The sequence below is a fragment of the Orussus abietinus genome, unplaced genomic scaffold (genome assembly GCF_000612105.2).
Source record: "Orussus abietinus isolate OABI.00-Male unplaced genomic scaffold, Oabi_2.0 scaffold8, whole genome shotgun sequence".
Classification (NCBI taxonomy): domain Eukaryota; kingdom Metazoa; phylum Arthropoda; class Insecta; order Hymenoptera; family Orussidae; genus Orussus; species Orussus abietinus.
The window spans coordinates 974,341-993,961 of record NW_019395997.1 but is presented as its reverse complement, the minus strand read 5'-3'; the positions used below and the strand labels follow the sequence as shown (position 1 = coordinate 993,961).

Genomic DNA, 19,621 nt, shown 5'->3' with positions numbered 1-19,621 from the left:
CAATATAGTAAATAAAAATAACTGCATAAATCTAGTGGTAGAATTTCTGGATTTAATTCAGGGGGATTGGTACTCCTACGTACTTTCGCGCGGTTTCTTCCCATGTGTGAAATCTTGTAATTAAAAGTTTTAAACTTAAAGATTTTAAAGAAAGAATTATATATTTTTAGTAAGAGTCAATGAGTAAGTAATAAACCAGTTTAATAAAATTGTATATCTAATTAGCATATATGACATATGTGAGATATTAATTATATTATAAGGCTATAGTAATTTCGACATTTTTTTTTTCTGTCCCTTTAAAGGTTTCATTGTTTGTAAATGATACAAATTTAAGTCGAAGGAGTTTGACGGAAACAATACGTGCTGAACGGGTCTAGAGATGACGGAATACATCAATGCAGAGCTCGCCGCTACTTGTGCAGCACTTGGCTGTTATAATGGACATACATATCGCCTGGATACACACTGCATCGACGTTATAAAAGATCTTATAAAATATCTTAAAAGAGATAGCGAGTATCATGTTGTACGACATTATCTTGGTCGTAACAAACTTCTTCAGACAGATTTGATAAAAATTCTGATCGAATATCCAGACAAAGTCGATCTGTGGGATGTTTTGCTGCGGTTACTGATAAATCTAACTAGTCCACTGTCTTTGATGTATAATAATGAAGTACCGACTGAGAAGAACGTCCGTAATTTGTATGAACAATTAAATAGTTTTTTATATGAGTATAAAGTAGCATTAACTGATGATCGGATATGGAGTGTGGTTGGCTATCGTCTCGAAGTAATTTTCAAAAAGGAACAATTAGATCGAACAGAGGATGAAGAACTGACTGTTGAAAGAATTCTAGTATTCATCAGAAATGTCCTGCAAATTCCTGATGACAATTTGAGAAAGACCGACGATGATGCCACGATACACGATGAGCTTTTATTTGCCTTGCACTCGTCAGGGTGTGTTACTCTCCTTTTATTCATCATCAGTAATGCCAATGAGCAACAATACCATATGCAAATTCTGGAGATAATAACTCTGATGTTACGTGAACAGAATGCCGGTGATCTTGGAGCATTGCAACGAAAGCGCAGCACGGCAGAAAAAGAGAAGGACGAAGCAAAACTTGTGGCTCTTAGACAAAAGGAAGTCCAGGAAAAAATGGATAAAATGAGGAAATATGTTGGTTCAAGACATTCGCGTTTCGCTGGAAGTTATGTAGTGAAAAATATGAAAGCTATCGGGGAGAATCAATTAATATGTCACAGACCATTTTCCACGACGGAAGCTTTGGAGTTCGACCGTCAGAAATCCAATATCAAACGTTCCAAACAGAAATTAATAATGCCTGATGCGATCACCGAACGCACTTCGTCATTCAGTGTGAAATTATTCTTGAAAGAATTTTGTGTGGAATTCCTTGTTGGAGCATATAATCCAGTAATGAGATATGCAAGATCCTGCATTTCCAGTGCATCTCACGATGAGGCCTCCGATGCCAGTCATTATCTCTGGGCTGTACGTTTTTTCATGGAATTTAATCGATACTACAAATTCGAAATAAGGTATGTCAGTGAAACCATATCAACGGAAATGTTCTACCTCGTGCAGAAACACATGGATCAATACTATGAAATGATGAATGTCGACAAAAAAAGAACGTATCTTTGGTCGCAAAGACTTCACATTGCCTTGAAAACTTACTTGGAGCTTCTAAATACCCTGCTAGCCATGGATAAAAGTTCTGACGAAGGGGTACGTGAATCCAGTAAAATCATAAAAAATAACATATTCTACGTTCCAGAGTATCGAGAAACAGTGGTGTCCCAGCTTCTCTGTTACAACGAACAGAAAATGTCTCGAGCATATTTAACCGACTTGATTAAGACCGTGCATGTGTTTTTAAAAATGCTAGAGCAATTTTGCAACCAGAAACGTGTTGTGGTGCAGAAAGTAAAAAGTGGTCGTCGTAGACAGAAAAAAAAGGGATCAGCAAAGGAACCGGTGTCGTTGCCTAGTTTGGAAGAACAATGGGACTTCACTGGACCCGAGTTGTCCGTAGCTATACAGCAAGGTGTAATTCCAGAGGTCATACCTTTTGATGCTACTTTAGACGTGCCCATCGATGAGCAAACCAGTGATGCTATGAAGAAAATTCAGAAGCTCCTTCGATCGAGGAAGCTCGAAGAAGCGGTGGGGCTTCTACGCTCTGCAAGGGATGTCTGGCCAGAAAATGAGTGCTTTGGAAGGAGAGACATACCTCCTGAAGAGGAATTCTTGGCCCTCCGCGAAATTTTCTTTGCAGATCTCGGCCTTCAAGAAGACTTTAACACGATCGGGCAATCAGAACGGAATGCAGACGATCCCTTCAGCGAAGATGACGAGTTAATCCAAGATGATAACGTCGAAGAAGAGGAAGGGGTGAGAGAGCCTACGGTCGTGGAAACAGATTTTAAATTTAAAGAATTCGTTCAAAGGTTTGCTAATATGAGAGCAGTGCGAGCTGTGACCTTTCTCCTCCAACAATTTGACTCGAATACTCCTGAAACAAATCATTTCATAGTAAAGCTCCTGCATCGCATCGCTTGGGACTGCAAAATGCCAGGTATGATATGTCAGGCATCGATTTTTCGTGCTTTTCAGAAAATCTTGAAATCTACGAATGCAGAGCACAAAGAGCTCCAAAAATTTGCGGTATTCATCATTAGACGTTTTATCGAAGTGGCGCAGAAAAATCCAAAAGCATATATGGAGCTCTTCTTCTGGAAGAGCACCAAAGATGCTACCGAAATGGTTGACGGCTATCAAGAACAAGGTCAATCCGAAAAAGTATCCCGTGCTCTGTGGTCGGAGGTCGAAGAGGACGAATTGCGCACTCTTTTCATGGAACATCAGACCAATAAATACCCTCGTGATCTCATCGACTGGTTATTGGAAAATTTAAATAATAAGGATCGCACTAGGCGGGGAGTTATTAAAAAATTGAAGGAATTATGCCTCATCGTCAATTCCAAGGCAGTGAGAAAAGAAGTGCAAAAGAGACTCCCTGCAGAGTGGTCTACGGATGAGATAGCGGAACTATCGGAGCTTTGGGAACAAGCGAAAGAAGAAATCGATCCCATTGAATCGATTCATGATGGTCTGACCATCAAGCGACCCAAGGTAAAGATCAAGGACAAGCTCTTGGAGTTAGGCTTTGCCCAGGACCGCAAGGAACTAAGGAAGAAGAGGGTGAAGAAAAGTAGCACGAAGGCGTCGTGGGAGACAAAGTCTGCCAGCGAGTCTGAGGAAGATGACAATTCCAACGAAAGTGATACAAGTTCTGGACACCGTGCCAGTGGTAGTTCTCAAAGAGAACCATCGCAGCAAGGTGCAAAACGTAGATCTAAAAAACCTATGGTTACTTCGTCCACCAAAGTCAAACCTAAATACACGATCATGTATACGGATGCACAGCTGTCGGGTTTATTAACAGAAGTCATCGACGGCAGTATGCAATCTGCTCTCAATTGGCTCAAAGACTCCCTGGAAGATGCTTTAGAAGATCGGGACGAGGAGAGCATCGAAGGAATTCCTCTGGTACCAATAACAGACGAAGAGTCAACGGCAATAGACTCTCCAATTTTTCAACGACTCCTGCGTGCACTTGGAATGAATGCTCCCAATTTTCAAGAAGAAATGTACTGGAGAATACCAGCCGAAATGCTCACGTCTACTATTCGCAAACACTGTGATCTCATTGCCAATGCCCTCGATGGGAAATTTGTCACCGAAGAGACCCCATCGACTCCCTATGATCAAAACTCCACTGGCAATGTCAGCGACGGTGGCAACGATCTTGAAAACGTGAAAGCGTTATTTAGCTCGGAACTGCAGGAGATAAATGACGAATCTAAAAGGAGTAGGTCGGGCGACTCCGATACAGAGTTGCCTGCTACAAAGAAAAGTCGGTTTATTGACAGCGACGAGGAAAATAGCAAAGACATGTCCAATACCTCTACGGTGAAGAACAGAAGGATTGTCATCAGTGATGACGAAGATTAATTCTTGTTTTTGTGATCATGGATCATGTTTAAAATGCTGACAAGTTAAGTGTCTCGATGTCAATTCATGTCCCTTTCAGTGATGTGCAATGGCGCAAGTGACAGTATTTAAGTAATTTCGAACTGTACATACAATGCGAATAAACCTTAAAATTGGAGAGCGTGGATAATTAATACGTATGCATTTTCGCAGAAATTCGAGAATTGATTTCCCCAGAGATGAGTTGGGAGATTGCTCACGGGCTGGGTGATTCCCTTTTCTGGATTTCATCTTGAAGACGGTGTCTATGTGAAGCATGTGCATTTTAATTCTGCAATAGTTCTATTAGAGGCCGTTAGGTGACAGTGGCTGTGCATAGCTGGGAATCATAGGGCATGACGGTTTCTTCTTCTTATTTTAGGTTTCGGGTTTCCTGCGACATGTTTGCGAGAATTTCCGCGTGTAGGAATTGTTACAAACTCGAAAATAGTATTTTATAGAGGAGGAAAAGATGCTAAATTATTATTCTTGTTAATAATTCATTATAGTTATTGATCATCACATGCGAGAATTGAATTATACTTTAACTTGAATTGCAAGAAAATTGTAACGTTTCTCCATGGCAAGAGAAAAGGGTAAAGTTGAAATTATATGTTAATTCCGATTCAGTATGTTTTAATGAATTTGTTGATTTCATTGGGAAACTCGGTATTTCTGTTTTTATGAAGGGCCGCGGAACCAGACGAAGAAGTTGTCATGGATATATCGACAGAAAAAGAAAGCAGGAAAAATTGTTAAAAACGATACCAACGAGGATAACAATGTACAGATACAGAATAAAAAGGCGCGAATTATTGTTCGCAACATTCCCTTCACTGTATGTATGAGTACAATATTTCCGATATAAGGTTACTGTATCCTGTCAGTTCTTATTTAAAATTGTGTCATTAAATTAATAGGCCACGGAAGAAGATGTCAAAAAATTATATAAAGAGTATGGCGAACTAGAAGAAGTAAATTTGTTGAGGCATCCCAATGGAAGGCTAGTTGGTTGTGGCTTTGTACAATTTAAACGCGTAGAAGAGGCATCAAGAGCCATATATAATACAAATAAAAAGAATTTCCTTGGTAAGATTTTTCTACCAAAATATTTTTCATTGACCGTTACCATTATAAAAGTTAATTCACTTATAGTTTCGTAAATATGAAATTTTGTTTTCAATTCCAGGTAGACCAATTAGTGTTGACTGGTCCATTCCAAAAGATAAATTTCTTCAGAAAAACGAAATAAAAGATGAAGAGAATTTCGCTGTTACAGAAGACGTCGAAGAGACGGCAAATGATGCTTCAACGGTAAAAACCACAGACATTCAGAAAGAAGAGTCTGTTAAAGAAGACTTGCAAATAGTGAAAAAGAAAGATAGAGGGACAAGAGATCGCAAGAAGAGTAAAAGACGTGCAAGACTTATAATAAGAAATTTATCGTTTGAGGTATTATTTTCAATAAAATAATGTTCTGCATTCTCAATTAATACATGTAAGAATTTAATTTGTAAAACATAATATGATATCATTTTAGATGACTGAAGATATTTTGAAACTACAATTTGCAAAGTATGGTAATATCAAAGATGTTAAAATTTTAACAAGGCCTGATGGAAAACATATTGGTTGTGGATTTGTTGAGTTTGAGCGAGTTCAAAGTGCTGCACAGGCACTTCATTATGAAAATTTACAGCCTTTGTTTGGAAGGCCGATCGTGGTTGATTGGGCTGTATCAAAAACTAAATATAGTGCAGATGTTAAACAAGAACCTACCGAGAATGACGTTAAAACAGAAATAAAAGAGGAAGAAGAGACTCAGGATCTCTCCAAAGAATGGAATGATAACGAGGAAAATGAAGAATTGAATAAATCATGCGGAGAGAACTTAAGTTCTTCAGGTGAGGAAGAAAATGACATCGATGACTGCATGTCAAAAACTGAAATGGTAGACCAAGATGAGAGTGACGAATCTATGAAAAATGAAAATATTTCTGATGCTAGTGAAGATAACATTGAAGAAAAGAAAGAAGAAGAAGAAGAAGTAGGAGTAGAAGAAGAAGAGGAAATAACGGAAGCACCTCGAAAAAAATCTAACGACGTTATAGAAGGACGGACAGTATTCATAAAAAATGTCCCTTTCTCAGCAAAAGACGATGATCTTCGACGATGCATGGAACAATTTGGTCCTGTAAATTATGCTTTGATATGTATGGATCCTTTAACGGAACACTCCAAAGGGACAGCTTTTGTTAAATTTCAGGTTGACAATCGTTACTATGGAAATAATACACTTTTCTTTAATTAATATTTATAACAAATAACGGATTTCTTTCATTTTAGAATGTTGAGGATGCTGAGAAATGTTTATTAGCGGGAACGGAGCTGCGATTGCACGATCAAATTCTCGATCCTTACAGAGCACTGCCAAGGAACGAAATTCAAGAAAAAAAAAGTTTAAAGGAGCGGAGAATAAAAGATACGCGAAATTTATATCTCGTCAAGGAAGGAGGTAAGTTCTCTTTGCAGTTACGGGATAGTAAAAATCCTTTAACGAAATAATTATTTATTTTTATATTACTACCAGTTATACTCGCTGGCAGTCCAGCTGCCGAAGGAGTTTCTGCAACCGACATGGCTCGAAGACTTCAAATGGAGCAGTGGAAATCTCAGATGTTGCGAAATCTAAATATGTTCGTTTCCAGAATCAGACTGGTCATACATAATTTACCTCCTACTCTTGACGATGCAAAACTAAGGCAGTTGTTAAAAAATCATAGCAGTCCCAAAGCTGTGATCACAGAGGTAATCGATTTCATTTCCTCGCTTTACAATACACAGCAACATCTTCGGCAATATAGAAACATTTTGTTTTTTTTTTCCTTAAAGGCGAGGGTTATGAGAGATATGAAAAATGTGGACGAAAACGGAGTAGGAAAATCGAAAGAGTACGGATTTGTAACGTTCACTAGCCACGAGGACGCACTGAAAGCTTTAAGGAGCATCAATAATAATCCAAATGTATTTGGTAAACATAAGGTGAGATGCAGTTCGCTTGGCACTTCCTTATATTTATTACTTGAGAAGATTAACGATTTTTTTTTTTAAATATTCACAGAGACCCATAGTTGCTTTCTCGATAGAGAATCGAGTAATGGTAAACGCCAAGCAGAAAAGAGTCGAAAAAAGTCGCGAGCGAAATCCAAACTGGCCAGGCAATGTCTCTAAGAAGGCAAAGATTGAAAGTAAAAAAAGAAGTGACGGAAAATCGTACGTAGGCCTAACGAGTAAACCCGGTGAAATTAAAATGCGATCTAAATTTCGCCGAAAGGAACAGGCACTCCTGCATAAGGAGACTCTCAAGAAGGAGAGAAAGAAGACGAAAGTCGTCAAGAGGATGCAGGAGCGGAGGAAAGAAGAGCGCGAAGCAAGAAGAACCGTCAAGGTAATTTCTTCATTCTCATCCTGTACGTCGCATCGTTTTAGTAACGCGCACAAATTGTAATTTTCTTTTTTTCTTTCCAGCCGAAACGCGGTTTCAAGAAGGCAGACCCGAACGAGGTCAATTTCACCAAGCTCGTGAGCAAGTATAAGTCACAGTTAAATGCTGTTCCGCAAACAAAATCCAAGTGGTATGAAATTTAGATCTCACATTAAATGTGTACCATTATGCCGTTCTCGTGCTGTACAAAAATCGTGGCCACTAGCGATATTTATAATCTAAGAAAGAAAGAAAAAAGAAAGAAAAATTGCCGTTCATTTCATCGTCTCGAAAAAATCCCTGATCGTTGCCCTTCTCTCCTCCAGATCCCCACCTCGCAAAACTCCTGCTTTCGTTCGCTTCGCCGAGAGAACGAACGCCCGGAAGACCAGAAGTATCCTGTCACCTATTCTCGCCGGTCTTAACTTAAAAGTGCGTATAAAAAGATCGATGCAAATCGATCTAATTGATCCGCGTAATAGCGTAGTCAGTAAGTGAAGGAAGTGAATCCGTGACACCGGGCAAATGGCTTTGACGAGTACACCGCAGGTTCGTCGGGTATTAAAAAAAATCGGTACACCCGTCGACCTGGAAGACGATCGTCTTCCGTCAACCGTCCTCAACTTTTACATATACTTCTAACACCCAGAACGACCGAGAAAAGGAATTAAAATCGACTCACGATGATTCGTCAAAGCCGCGGGTCCGCGAAAAATTAGTTTATAAGATTTGCGGGGAACGATATAAAATTAATGTGAAATCTCTCGAGGGGACGAAAGTTCGTATCGTCTAACTAATTATCTTGGTACCGCCTCCAAGAACTTGCTCTTCGTTATGCCCCGTGCTTCGGTATAATTGGAGGCGTTAAGTCGGAGTGAAACTTGGGTAAAACGACCGTCCGAGGACTTTAGCACGGTTTAATAATTAGGAAAGCATCAGCTACCCTTTGGTAGTCGGCACGTGGGGGGCGAAATCGCGCATCGGGTACGCGTGGCTCGGCGTGCGTGCTCGAGAGAGAGAGAGACCGCGAGAAAGCGCGGTGACACGTGGTCGATCGTCCCGAAATAAAAGAATGCTAAACCATCGGTCACCGAGCGTGTCCAGGCGTTACGTGAAAACCTTTCTTTCGTGGTCACGCCTTGTTTTCACTCGGAGCTCCATTGGTGACCGTCGACATCCGAAAAGGATCGGTAACTCGGACGACGAGCGCAACTCCACCGGAAGGACGTTTAAAAAATTTCCGAAAATTTCCCCGGCTCCATTTCCCCCGTGGAAATCCATCCCCGGGATCTCGCCAGACCTGGTGAATTTTATTTCCCTTTTATCGGGGACACTTTGAAAAAAGTCGCGACCAAAGGAAGCGATACAAGCGCCTCTTGAATAATTCATCTTTCGGAGCGGACCGATTGAAATCCGGCGAAGGGGCCAGATCGAATGTTCATTAAACGTTCGTTTTGCATATCGAGGGGCCATGACGAGGCACTATCCCCGGAATGGCGTTCCTCGAAAATCTTGCGAGATCCCCGGGAAAGCCGGCCCGCCCGGGAAGGAGAGACACGTGGATCGTTTGCATATCTTTAACGTTTGACCAAACTTTTGACTCCTCGCTCCGGCAAAGGCCGCACGAGTCCCCGATCCTTATCGAGCTCTTCCGGTTTCGTTCGCACTTCTCGGTAAAGACTCTCTTTCCCCGATTCTGGCAAGGAGAGGGATAAGAATGATAACATTACGAGAGATTTTCAGGCATGTCGCTCCTCGGGATCATCCCCGGTTATTTGGCGAAGACAAACATCCGCCGGATGCTGAGGACCTTGGAGACCCTCGCCAGGGAAATCGAACCCGTGGAGACGTCCCGAATTCGTCCCTACGCCGAGATTCCAGGACCGAGGCCGATCCCGCTCTTGGGAAACACCTGGAGATTCATCCCATACATAGGTACGGTATAGGAAAAAATAATTAAGCCCAGAAAATGGAAGTCTCTAATTGTTTCCGATTTTCTAGGGGACTTCAAAATCGAGGAGGTGGACAAGGTGTCGAAACGTCTGTACGCTCTGTACGGGGACGTCGTAAAAATCGAAGGTCTCCTGGGAAGACCGGACATGGTCTTCGTTTATGACGCAGATGAGATCGAGAGGATCATCCGGAGAGAGGACAGGATGCCTCACCGACCCTCCATGCCTTCCCTCGAGTACTACAAGCACGTTTTGCGAAAGGATCTCTTTCGAGAGAGCCCCGGTGTCATTGCAGTGTGAGCAATCGCGGCATTATGACGTTAATTACCCTATCATCGATTAGAAATTTATTTGACGTTAATTACCCTATCATCCCTTTCATGAAATTTATATGACGTTAACTACCCTATCATCGATTAGAAATTTAGGAATCTCGAATTAACGAACATCTTCCGGAGCTTCGTCGGCCTCTCGGGCGACCTTTCCCTCTTTTTTTTCCCTCTCGCCGTTAATCCACTTTCGCAGGGAGCTCGAGCTCTCGAGGCCGCGGTCGCCGGCGAAATAATAGCCCGTAAAAATGGCCAGCCTTTTTGTAGAGGCGGATTTCTCTTCTCCTTCCGCAGATGCGAGGGAATTACTCCATCCGAGCCGTTCTCGTCGCTCGTAAAGCCGAGGCTTAACAGGGCGCAAGTGTCTTCCAAAATTATCCAGATATCGTAATCCTCGGACGCGTTCTCACGAAATGGAAGTTTCATTATTCCAGCGGAAAAGCGTCGTGTCGTAACACCCTCGACTCGCGTTATTACCGTTCGTGCACGACGTGGAAATGCCCCGCAAAGTCTATAATTCAGCCAAGGTCGGATGTAAAAAATTCCCCCGGATGCATGTACCAAATTTCAAGAGAATCCGTAATTAATTTTCTTTCCCTAGGACTCGAACGATGGCAATCGGCGATGCAACGAGAAGAAAAAAAAAAAGAACGCGCCGTCGTGTGAATACCTGGAAGGGAAATTATTATGAAATCATGAAATTGTCCCCGAGTGGTTGCTTCGAATAATTGAAATGTGGAATCTCGGTGTACTTTCCACCGTGTAATTATCCGCCGGAGGTGTCTCGTTTAGACATGCGCGCTAATGCGTACAGGTGGACACGTGCGTGCAGTCACGCTTGGCAAGAGAGGGCAAATAGTGCGAGAAGTCTGAAAAGTCCCGAGAATACTTTCTTCCATCCGATGCGCTTCTTATTTTCCCTCATTTTCTCACCCTTTTCACTTTTCAGTCACGGGGAAAGCTGGTACGATTTTCGCAGCAAGGTGCAACAGGTGATGCTCCAACCGAGAACGGCGAGAATGTACCTGGGAGCCATAGAGGAGGCGAGCCTGGCCTTTGTTCGAAGGTAACTCGAGATAATCCTCGTAATGATCGGTAATTTTAGTCGCTCTCTCTCTCTCTCTCTCCATGCAATTGCCCGCTCGGCATTTTCTCTGTGCGGTTTCAATTATGCACGGCGAAGGGATCCATTTGCGGCAGGAAACGCTCCTATGCGGCAAGAAATGCATCGCGTTCCACGGTACTCAAAAGGACCAATTGCACGGATTACCTATAGTTAACTTGAAATAATAAATAATAAATAATACCTACGTTATCCCGTTTCAGAGTGAGGAACATAAGGAACGAGAAGGGAGAGGCTCCGGACGACTTTCTCAACGAAATCCACAAGTGGTCCCTCGAATGTGAGCAGGGCACGAGTTTACGACAAAGCGAACCTAACGAGATAAAGAATGATTAAAATGATTATCTTTCCCCCAGCCATCGCTCGCGTAGCCCTGGACGTCAGGTTGGGATGTCTCGACGAGGACGCGAATCCCGAAACCCAGAGATTGATCGACTCCATCAGCACGTTTTTCAAAAATGTCCCGGTCCTCGAGCTCAAGGTCCCTTTCTGGAGGCTCTTCAACACGCCGACTTGGCGGAAGTACGTCGACGCCCTGGACACGATCGTCAGGTAACTTCACTCCTCCGTTACCAACCCCGATTTGTGTTCTCGCATTTATTAATCAGTCCCGACCTACCCTAAGCATAACTGCTAAGTACACCGAAGAAGCGCTCTCGAGATTACGATCCCAGTCAAACCCGGAGAACAAGGAGCCCTCGCTTCTGGAGCGAGTCCTGGCCATCGAAGGGAACCGGAAACTCGCGTCCACCCTCGCCCTCGATTTGTTCCTCGTTGGAATCGATACGGTAATTGGCCGATTCCCCAGGTTCCATGATAAAAGTATAGAAAATATAATTATGCCATGACCTACCTTGTAGACCTCGAACGCCGTGGCGTCCGTGCTTTACCAGCTCGCCCAGCATCCTGAGAAGCAGGACCTCCTGCGAGAAGAGGTGCTTAGCACCCTTCCACCCGGGGACCAGGGAATCGAGGCCAGCCACCTGGAGAACATGAGGTACCTCAAGGCCTGCGTCAAGGAGACTCTCAGGTGGGACTCAAACGATTCACGTCCCGTTGTCATTTCTCAAATATTGTTTAAAAAAATAATAAAAAAATGTACTCGGTTAGGATGTATCCAGTGGTGATAGGAAACGGGCGCTGCGTGACCAGGGACACCACCATCGGAGGTTTCAAGGTTCCCAAAGGTGTAAGTAGGGATCGTTCTTGGAGTTGCGTATCTTGCGTCTCGTATTGATTTGAATTTTCCTCCGGCAGGTGCAGGTCGTCTTTCAGCATTACGCGATCAGCAACCAGGAGAGGTATTTCCCTCGGTGTAACGAATTTCTTCCGGAACGATGGCTGACCCGGAAGGGGGTACGACACGCATTCGCTTCGCTGCCTTTCGGATTTGGGAAACGCATGTGCCTGGGCAAACGCTTCGCCGACCTCGAAATATCAGTAGTCGTCAGCAAGGTGGGCAAATCGTACCGCTAGGAGTTATGAAATTAATATGTCGGAACGTTATATCTCGAGTTAAAACAAAAGAAACGAGGGTAGAGGTACGAGGTTCCGCCAACCCTAATTAGAGTCATCTTGCGGGCGGACTCGGTGCCTGGATAAGAAGAATGGACTCGTTCTCTCGTGGAGAGACATTGTCTTTCTCTTTCATACCCTCGCACGCGTACTTCTCATTCTTACTCCCTCTATCCTTTGTTCCAGATCGTACAGGCATACCGACTGGAATATCATCACGAGAAGCTGGAATACCACATTCACCCAATGTACACCCCGAAGGGGCCCTTAAGAATTAAATTTATCGACAGATGAACGGAACAATACATTCTTAATTTTCGGATGATTCTTCCCTACTCACCGTTCACAGGGCTGGGGGAAATATTACTCGATGTAAAATAGGAACAAAAAACGGAAGGAATAGACTACTCATTTATTACACGGTCCGCGTACATGCGGTGGAGACGTAAATGATAAATTTCTATCGGGTTACATTTGTACTCGCTCCCATGGACAAGGAGGTAATTATCTTTTAATTAACTTCAACTTCAGATCGCCATCAGGAGCGTACATAAACGTGACCTTGTACTTCAAAGGCTCATGATGGTACTCCAATTTGTACGTACGGATCAGCTGGAAAAAAAAATGGGACGATTAAATTTACTTCCTAAGGGATGACAGAGAATATCCAGGGACTACCTTCGCAAGTAGAACTTGCATCTCCAGGTCGGCAAACCTCCTTCCCAGACACATGCGAGCTCCGTAGCCATAAGGAAGCGAAGCAAAGGGATGGATCTTCTGGTTGGCGGTTTCCTTGGTGAGCCACCTCGAAGGCTTGAACGTTTTGGCGTCGGTCACGTACTCCTCCATGTTCCCCGTGACGAGAGTCGGGAAGACGACCTGCACCTAAGGACTCGGTATATCAACTTGTCCTAATAATAAATGAATAATAAGGAAACGGCATAAAAAAGATCCGCTCTTACTCCTTTTGGTATCTTGTAACCGCAAATGACGGTGTCCTTCTGGAGAGTCCTCCCGTTCCCGATGACGGTGGAGTAGACTCTGCGAAAGTCATTGTCAAAAAGAAATTTACATATATACACGCGCAGAAAGAATTTGCGTTCCCACGAGGAAAGAAAGAAGAAAAAAAGAAACAATGGGCTCGGATGCAAATTAAACGAGAGAAATTTTTTAGGAGCGAGTTCGATCGCAAGCGTAACCGAGAGTACGTGGACGAACTCCGAATGACCCGGAGATAGCTGCCAGACCGTCCTAACCGGCGTCGCGACGTGCGTCTTCTGCGGAATATTAATTGGAAACAATGTACCGATAAAAGATAGGAGGATACCTCGGTGAAACCGACCTAAATACTTCCCGGATGAAAGCTCTCATGTAAATCGCTCGGTCGAGATGTGCCGTCGTGAGAGGAGTCGAGGGGTCGGGAATGACCTCTCGCAGTTCCTGGTAGACCTTCTCCTGCTCCTCGGGTCGACTCGCCAATTGGTACAGGATCGAGCAGATGGCCATCGAGATCTAGAAAAATTAATTCGACCCGTTCTTAACGAGGATACGAGAATATCAACGGAAGGAAAGATAATTGGCAACGGAAGACGCGGTACCGTGTCTATGCCGACTAAGATCAAATCCAGGGCAAGGATGTAGGCGATTTTTGGATCGGACTCGTTCGCCAGGATTCGCTCGACCAAGGAGAGGTCCATCTCGTCGACGGCTTTCTTCTTCTTGAGCCTCTCCATCGCTACGTCGATGTGTTTCGTGCATATCCTGTTTCGCAATGCCCAAGGAGGGTCATTTAATCGAACCAACCTGGACGGACCTAACGATCCTTCCTACGTCGAAAGGAGTCTCTTACTCAACGAAGTAATCCATGTTGCGGACGTATCGGGTCCAGAGTGGAGTCCTGATGTACCTCCAGTAGGGCGCCTTCAATTCCAAAACGGCGACGTTCCTCAGGGCGTACTTGGCGGCATCGATGATCTTCTGGGGTTCCGAATCCGGGGACAAATCTCTCCCCAGGCATCCGAGCCTCACGTCGAGAGCCACCAGACCGATGCCTGTTAACGAGAAAATCCATATACCCATTTCCTTAAATTATTGATATTTAGGAACATAAGCACGTCGGGACGGACCTCGACGGCGCCTCGCGTTAAGGGAACCGGTGCAGCTAGCTTCAACTGGGAGCCTTTAGTTTTCACCGACCTGGTCTACATTATGAATTTAGAGAGCATATGCAGTAACACGCGAGGAACCGGCAGGATTTAATATCTCGACGGTGTCCTCGAGGTTCGCGTTAAAGGATGCGACCGAGTTCAGGATCCTAAGGGCCAGCTGCACCGAAGGGGCATTAAGATGCACGTGCTCACACTCGAGGGCCCACTTGTGGACCTCGTTGTCGAAGTCCCCCGGCACCTCGTCGTCCTCCGCCTTTATTTCCTCGATCCTGTTCGAAGGAAATAAAGATATCCGGTGATCGGGAGGGTGGTCGAGCTCGTTACGCAGTCGGTGGTACCTAATTACCTGTGCATAAAGTCCCTCGTAACCACCTCGATCGGAGCTATGTACTTCCTGACCGTCTGAGGCTGGAGAACGGGTTTCTGGACGCGTGTCCGAAATTCCCTCCAGGATTCCCCGTGCCTGAAATACCGGAATTGCGTTATTACGGGTGTCCTTTCCGGCTCCGGTCGCCTAGATGACGCCTTCGAGAACACCCTGGTACACGGAGAGAATGGAATAAGGGCTTACACTCCGACGACCCCTTTCAGGTCTCCGAAAAAGTCCTTCCTGACTTGACTCTTGTACTGCACGAGACAGGGCATGGAGGGCCTGAAGGGCGTGGGTCCTTCCTGTCGGTACACCCTCTCGATCTCGTCGGCATCGTAGACGAAGAGCAGGTCGGGTCTCCCGATCAGACCGGTCAGCTTGACGATCTTCCCGTACTCCTCGTAGAAGACCCCGCAGATCTTGGCCGTGTCGGAGATGGTGTACTGGCCGATAACCGGGAAGAGTCTCCAGGAGTTCCCCAGGATGGGAACGGGACAGGGACCCGGGACCTCGGCGTACGGTTTCGCATCCGAGGAGGCGATTCTCGCCTCCAAACTCGTCGCAGGGGTGATCGCCTCCGTGTAGAGTTCCCTTCCCCGTCGAAGGGTGCTCCGACTCGGACGCAACAGGTGGCCGATCCTGCAAAGGACGAGTCCTTGTCAAATTCTCTTCTCCACCAAACGCATATAAAACGCATATAAAACGCGTATAAAACGCGTATGAAACGCTTCGTTTACAATGCGCGTGCCCCCGGGGGGCGCCGATAACTTTCGCTTCGGAGTACTCGGGCACCTGGCCATTTTTTCCCGACGACCCCTTTCGCCCATCGGGGTCCTCCTAGAGTTCCTCGATTTCCTCGGTCGCGACCGAACGAATACCTGCCGAGGGGTCGGGGAAGTGACAATTTGAAAGGGCCGAGCCGCAATAACGAGTACGGTCCCAGGTAATCGGTTCCCGTTATCATAGGGCACTATACTCGGTACCTGGCCTGGATCCTCATCGCGCCGGGGAGGTACTCCTCGGGGTGGGCCACTCGACGCGACTCCGCTTCACTAGGGTACGCTACCCACTGACAAAAAGCACATCCGCGACCGGGAAGGAGGTCGATAGCCGATCCCCCACCATATATCGGAGCCTCCTTCCACCTCTGCGTCGACTCGCGGAGATTTCAATGCCCGCCTCGCGCCTCTCCGCTGGCCGCTTTTCCGATTTTCCCAAAACCTCGTCTCCTCTTCTTTTCTTCTCCCTTCTGGCACGATTCCGACGAGTGGAAGCCCTATCCGGACATTAAACGACGTATTCAAACGATTACACCTAATGGCGACGGTCGTTAGCTGCTTCCGGTTGTCCTGCCCCAAAGAGCGAAGCCATTTTCTTCGATTAGCTGCCCATGGGAAGAAGAAATTAATATCGGTTTTCCCGTCCTTAGCTTTCCCCGGATGGTAATGAATTTACGTTACCTCTGGGTTTCGGCTGGATAGGGAAATTCCGTACGAGGGGAAATCCAAGAAAGCGGCCTCTTTCGAAATCAAGGGTGAAGACACCTTTCGAGGACGACGTGGTCGTTCTGGTCGGCTGGAAAATACCCGGTCATAATTTCGCATGTGAAACTTCTCTGGGTGGTTGGTTGCCGACAAACGGGGTCAGGGGGGCCAACGAAATCGTAAATCCCGGCACGGAGCATCGACGAAAAGAAAAGAGGCTCCGAGGATATACTTGCGAAGCCCTCGAGCATATTCGGCCAAACGGGAGTAATAAATGTATTTCCCTCTCCTCCCTTCCCTGGAAGTCCTGGCAAAGCCGAAAACAGCCTTATTCGGCTTTCCTGGAAGCAATTACACCTCGTACCGAGGGTAACGCCGAGGGTAAGTAGCGTTTCCTGGGAGCAGCGGTTCCATTCTTTCCCTCAACGTGGAGGATTATCCCTTGCAGAATTATGACAGGCTTATTTCCTTACGACCCGCGAGCGATCCGGGGAATTCGACGTTTCCTTAAAAGTCGTCCTCCCCCTCTGGTCCTCGCGGGGAATAAATCTGGGAAATCGATGCGTCTTCTCCAGCGTTCAAATCACTCGAGGCATCGGACGGGCATTCTTTCCGGCGGTCGGGTAAAGCTCTTCCACCTCGTAAAAAAATTATTTATCATTAGGATATTAGTTATATCATTAAGATATTGCATCGAATAAATCATCTCCTCGAGGACTCGCTCTTGCCGAGAGAAACTTCCCGCGAGAACGTCAACCTGGAAATCTTGGCGTCAGGCTGTATTTTCAGATTTTTGCAAATAATACAAGGGATTTAGAATTTCGTCAAAATGATGTTTACACGCGGGGGAGATTGTCCAGACAATTGGGGTGGTTCTCCCACCTAGCCCGGGGTCGTTGAGCCCCTGCGTTGGGGATTTTCTACCCAGGGGTAGAGGTACCTGCAAGTACTCGGGGGTACGGAACGGTACTCGGGATTAAATGCAAGGTGTCTTGCGATTGGCTGAATTTGCAAACGTCAGAGGTAGTTGCCCCACTCCCTCCAAGCCGTTTAAAATTCGCTAACCACCCCCTGGACACGCATTCGTATTTCGGCACTTTGGAGCGAGTCCTTGACCGTGCGGGGTTAACTGACTGCAGAGAAGCGCAACTCGTCGATAAGTTTGGCAAAGTGAAGATTTTCCTCAAAGTTTCATTCTCGCCTACGTCCACCTGTTTGTCTTCTTCCTCGCCCTTGATGTCGACGGAGTGGATCCAACGCAACATGCTGTGGAAAAAGAATCCATCGAAGGTGAGAACCGATCTACGGAAACGAAAGAAAAAAATTATAAAAAAAAGAGTAAAATAAAAATCCAGTGTTCGGGAATAAAAGCGTATCAATCAGTCGTCGGCAAAAGGTCTCGAACGCGAGGGAGTGAAGTTTCAAAATAGCAGGGGAAATATCTGGACTTTTAAATTAACGCGAGGGAAGGCGCATCGTTGTCCTCCGGAGGACGGGATAGATTAATTGCCGTCTCGGTACAACGTGTCTACTCGGTTTTGAAAGCGAACGATCATCGGCCGCGGGCTATTGACTCTTGTTAACTCATTGACGAGAGTCATTGACGAGACTCGTAGAGTTACGACGGATGTCGACTTTCGCATGGTCAACCTTGACAGTGGAGAGCGATTCCGCGCTTGACCCTGGACCACTCTTCGGTTCACCGACATTGGAAATCATCTCCCGGGGATTGACCTCGGTTACGAAATCATGAACGGCGATTCATCCGGGAGAACTTTGCGTGAGAGGAATGACGCGATTTTCGGGAATCCTCTAAGTCGAATCTCCTCTCCTTCGGGTCCAGCCTACGAGTCCTTGCGGCGTTCTAAAGTATTAATAAATAAAAAATATATATATAATTTAATAAGATGAATTACATAAATGTGATGTGCGTAAGCGAAATGATGTATTAAATTATAGCCAGAGAGGCAGCTTACCGAGGCGGAGGTGAAGGTGCAGCAATCGCTGCAGAAGCTTTCGATCCCTGATTGGTATTTGAATAAGAGTTCGGAACCTCCGAAGATCCTGTCGAATGCCACGCCGATCGAGTCCCGTCCGGCTCCTTGGAAGGTGGCCTCCGGGTCGAAAAGTCCGACGAATAATCCCATTCTGGCATCCAAGCATCCATCAGGTGAGAAATCGAGAAAAGAAAAGCGACATTTTGTGCGCATACATTTTTCTTTTTTTAATTGGAAAAATAAACTAATTACCTAAATGATTTTTTTAGGCATGCCCAAGGTCTCTGGGGATACGAAGGAAGAACGGAAAGCCGAGGAGAGATCCTGGGGGTTGGCGGAATCTCCTCGACCCGAACGAGGTCTGCCCAAGGATCCCCCAAGAAGTGAGACGATCCCGACCCCGGGTTCGTCGAAGAGCCAAGCCCGCGCCTCCCCGAAGAACAGCCCTAAAAGCAAACGGAAGAGCGGAAGTCAAACCCCGAAGTCGAAGTTGTACAACGTCATCAACAAGACCTTCCCCAAGGTATCGCCCTCGCGGAAAATTCAGAACATCAACCTCGTATTCCCCCCGGCAAATTCTAAGCCCAAGGTCTCGAAGGAGATGGACTCCGAAATTGAGAAGACCCTGGAGAAAGAAGCTGGCGGACAGGTCCTGGAGGAGACCTTCCTATTGGACGAAGGTCCGAAGAACGTTCAGGAGCAATCTAAGGATCCGGAGAAGTGCTCGAAATGCGAGGATTTCCGTCCGAGATCTCCGCTGAGACCTCCGCCGACATCTCCACCGAGGCCTCCGCCGGCGTCTCCGACGAGGGAGGAACACTGCTCCAGGTCGCGTCAGCTGGATTACGTGAACCGGAGTTTCGAGGTCCCGGCGGTGTCCACCCCGAAGAAACCAGCGGATCCTTCTCCGGCTCCGGTCTGCGAGGTGATCCCGATATCGCAGCGCGGAGAGTATTCGATGTGGGTGAGCCAAAACAGAATAATGGCCGTGAACCTGATAGAGGCCTCCAGGTGCAAGGTCTGCCAGGCGGACATTCGTCGAAGAGGCAATTGCCGTTCCTGGTCCGTGAGCTCCTCGGACACGGACGGCGACTCTCCGATCTGGACGGTCATCGACGGGAGACGGGTTC

General features: G+C 45.9%; 3 protein-coding genes across 3 annotated transcripts; 2 read left to right on the top strand and 1 right to left on the bottom strand.

Moving 5' to 3' along the window:
• Nucleotides 1–76: 76 nt before the first annotated feature.
• On the top strand, nt 77–9,716 carry LOC105699289 (protein timeless homolog). The gene is made up of 13 exons (XM_012424161.2): nt 77–183; nt 306–4,049; nt 4,759–4,907; nt 4,990–5,158; nt 5,259–5,521; nt 5,610–6,335; nt 6,416–6,584; nt 6,660–6,877; nt 6,962–7,111; nt 7,191–7,517; nt 7,598–7,704; nt 9,297–9,488; nt 9,555–9,716. Exons 2-13 carry the CDS (start codon nt 383–385, stop codon nt 9,667–9,669), a joined length of 6,252 nt encoding a protein of 2,083 aa, XP_012279584.1. The 5' UTR covers nt 77–183; nt 306–382; the 3' UTR covers nt 9,670–9,716.
• Nucleotides 9,710–11,805, top strand: LOC105699288 (probable cytochrome P450 301a1, mitochondrial). The gene is made up of 5 exons (XM_012424160.1): nt 9,710–9,801; nt 10,784–10,900; nt 11,161–11,237; nt 11,314–11,509; nt 11,583–11,805. The coding sequence occupies exons 1-5, from the start codon at nt 9,710–9,712 to the stop codon at nt 11,803–11,805; spliced, it is 705 nt and encodes a 234-aa protein (XP_012279583.1).
• A 1,171-nt stretch (nt 11,806–12,976) lies between these two features.
• LOC105699312 (probable cytochrome P450 301a1, mitochondrial) lies at nt 12,977–16,052 on the bottom strand. Its single transcript, XM_012424184.1, has 10 exons — nt 15,994–16,052; nt 15,212–15,649; nt 14,987–15,103; nt 14,833–14,909; nt 14,322–14,523; nt 14,071–14,233; nt 13,815–13,984; nt 13,435–13,513; nt 13,151–13,357; nt 12,977–13,084 (listed from the first exon to the last, which is right to left on the bottom strand). The coding sequence occupies exons 1-10, from the start codon at nt 16,008–16,010 to the stop codon at nt 12,977–12,979; spliced, it is 1,578 nt and encodes a 525-aa protein (XP_012279607.1). The 5' UTR covers nt 16,011–16,052.
• Nucleotides 16,053–19,621: the final 3,569 nt, after the last annotated feature.

Excerpts from the sequence above, each read along its gene's own strand:
- LOC105699289 (XM_012424161.2), top strand. The coding sequence starts at position 383 with ATGACGGAATACATCAATGCAGAGCTCGCCGCTACTTGTGCAGCACTT. Across the intron at positions 5,522-5,609 it reads TAAGAAATTTATCGTTTGAG|ATGACTGAAGATATTTTGAA; the intron begins GTATTATTTTCA and ends ATATCATTTTAG. Across the intron at positions 9,489-9,554 it reads GAGATTCATCCCATACATAG|GGGACTTCAAAATCGAGGAG; the intron begins GTACGGTATAGG and ends CCGATTTTCTAG.
- LOC105699288 (XM_012424160.1), top strand. The coding sequence starts at position 9,710 with ATGCCTCACCGACCCTCCATGCCTTCCCTCGAGTACTACAAGCACGTT. Across the intron at positions 9,802-10,783 it reads AGCCCCGGTGTCATTGCAGT|TCACGGGGAAAGCTGGTACG; the intron begins GTGAGCAATCGC and ends TTCACTTTTCAG. Across the intron at positions 11,238-11,313 it reads CCACAAGTGGTCCCTCGAAT|CCATCGCTCGCGTAGCCCTG; the intron begins GTGAGCAGGGCA and ends TCTTTCCCCCAG.
- LOC105699312 (XM_012424184.1), bottom strand. Across the intron at positions 15,104-15,211 it reads CTGAAAGGGGTCGTCGGAGT|GCACGGGGAATCCTGGAGGG; the intron begins GTAAGCCCTTAT and ends CCGGTATTTCAG. Across the intron at positions 14,234-14,321 it reads AACATGGATTACTTCGTTGA|GATATGCACGAAACACATCG; the intron begins GTAAGAGACTCC and ends ATTGCGAAACAG.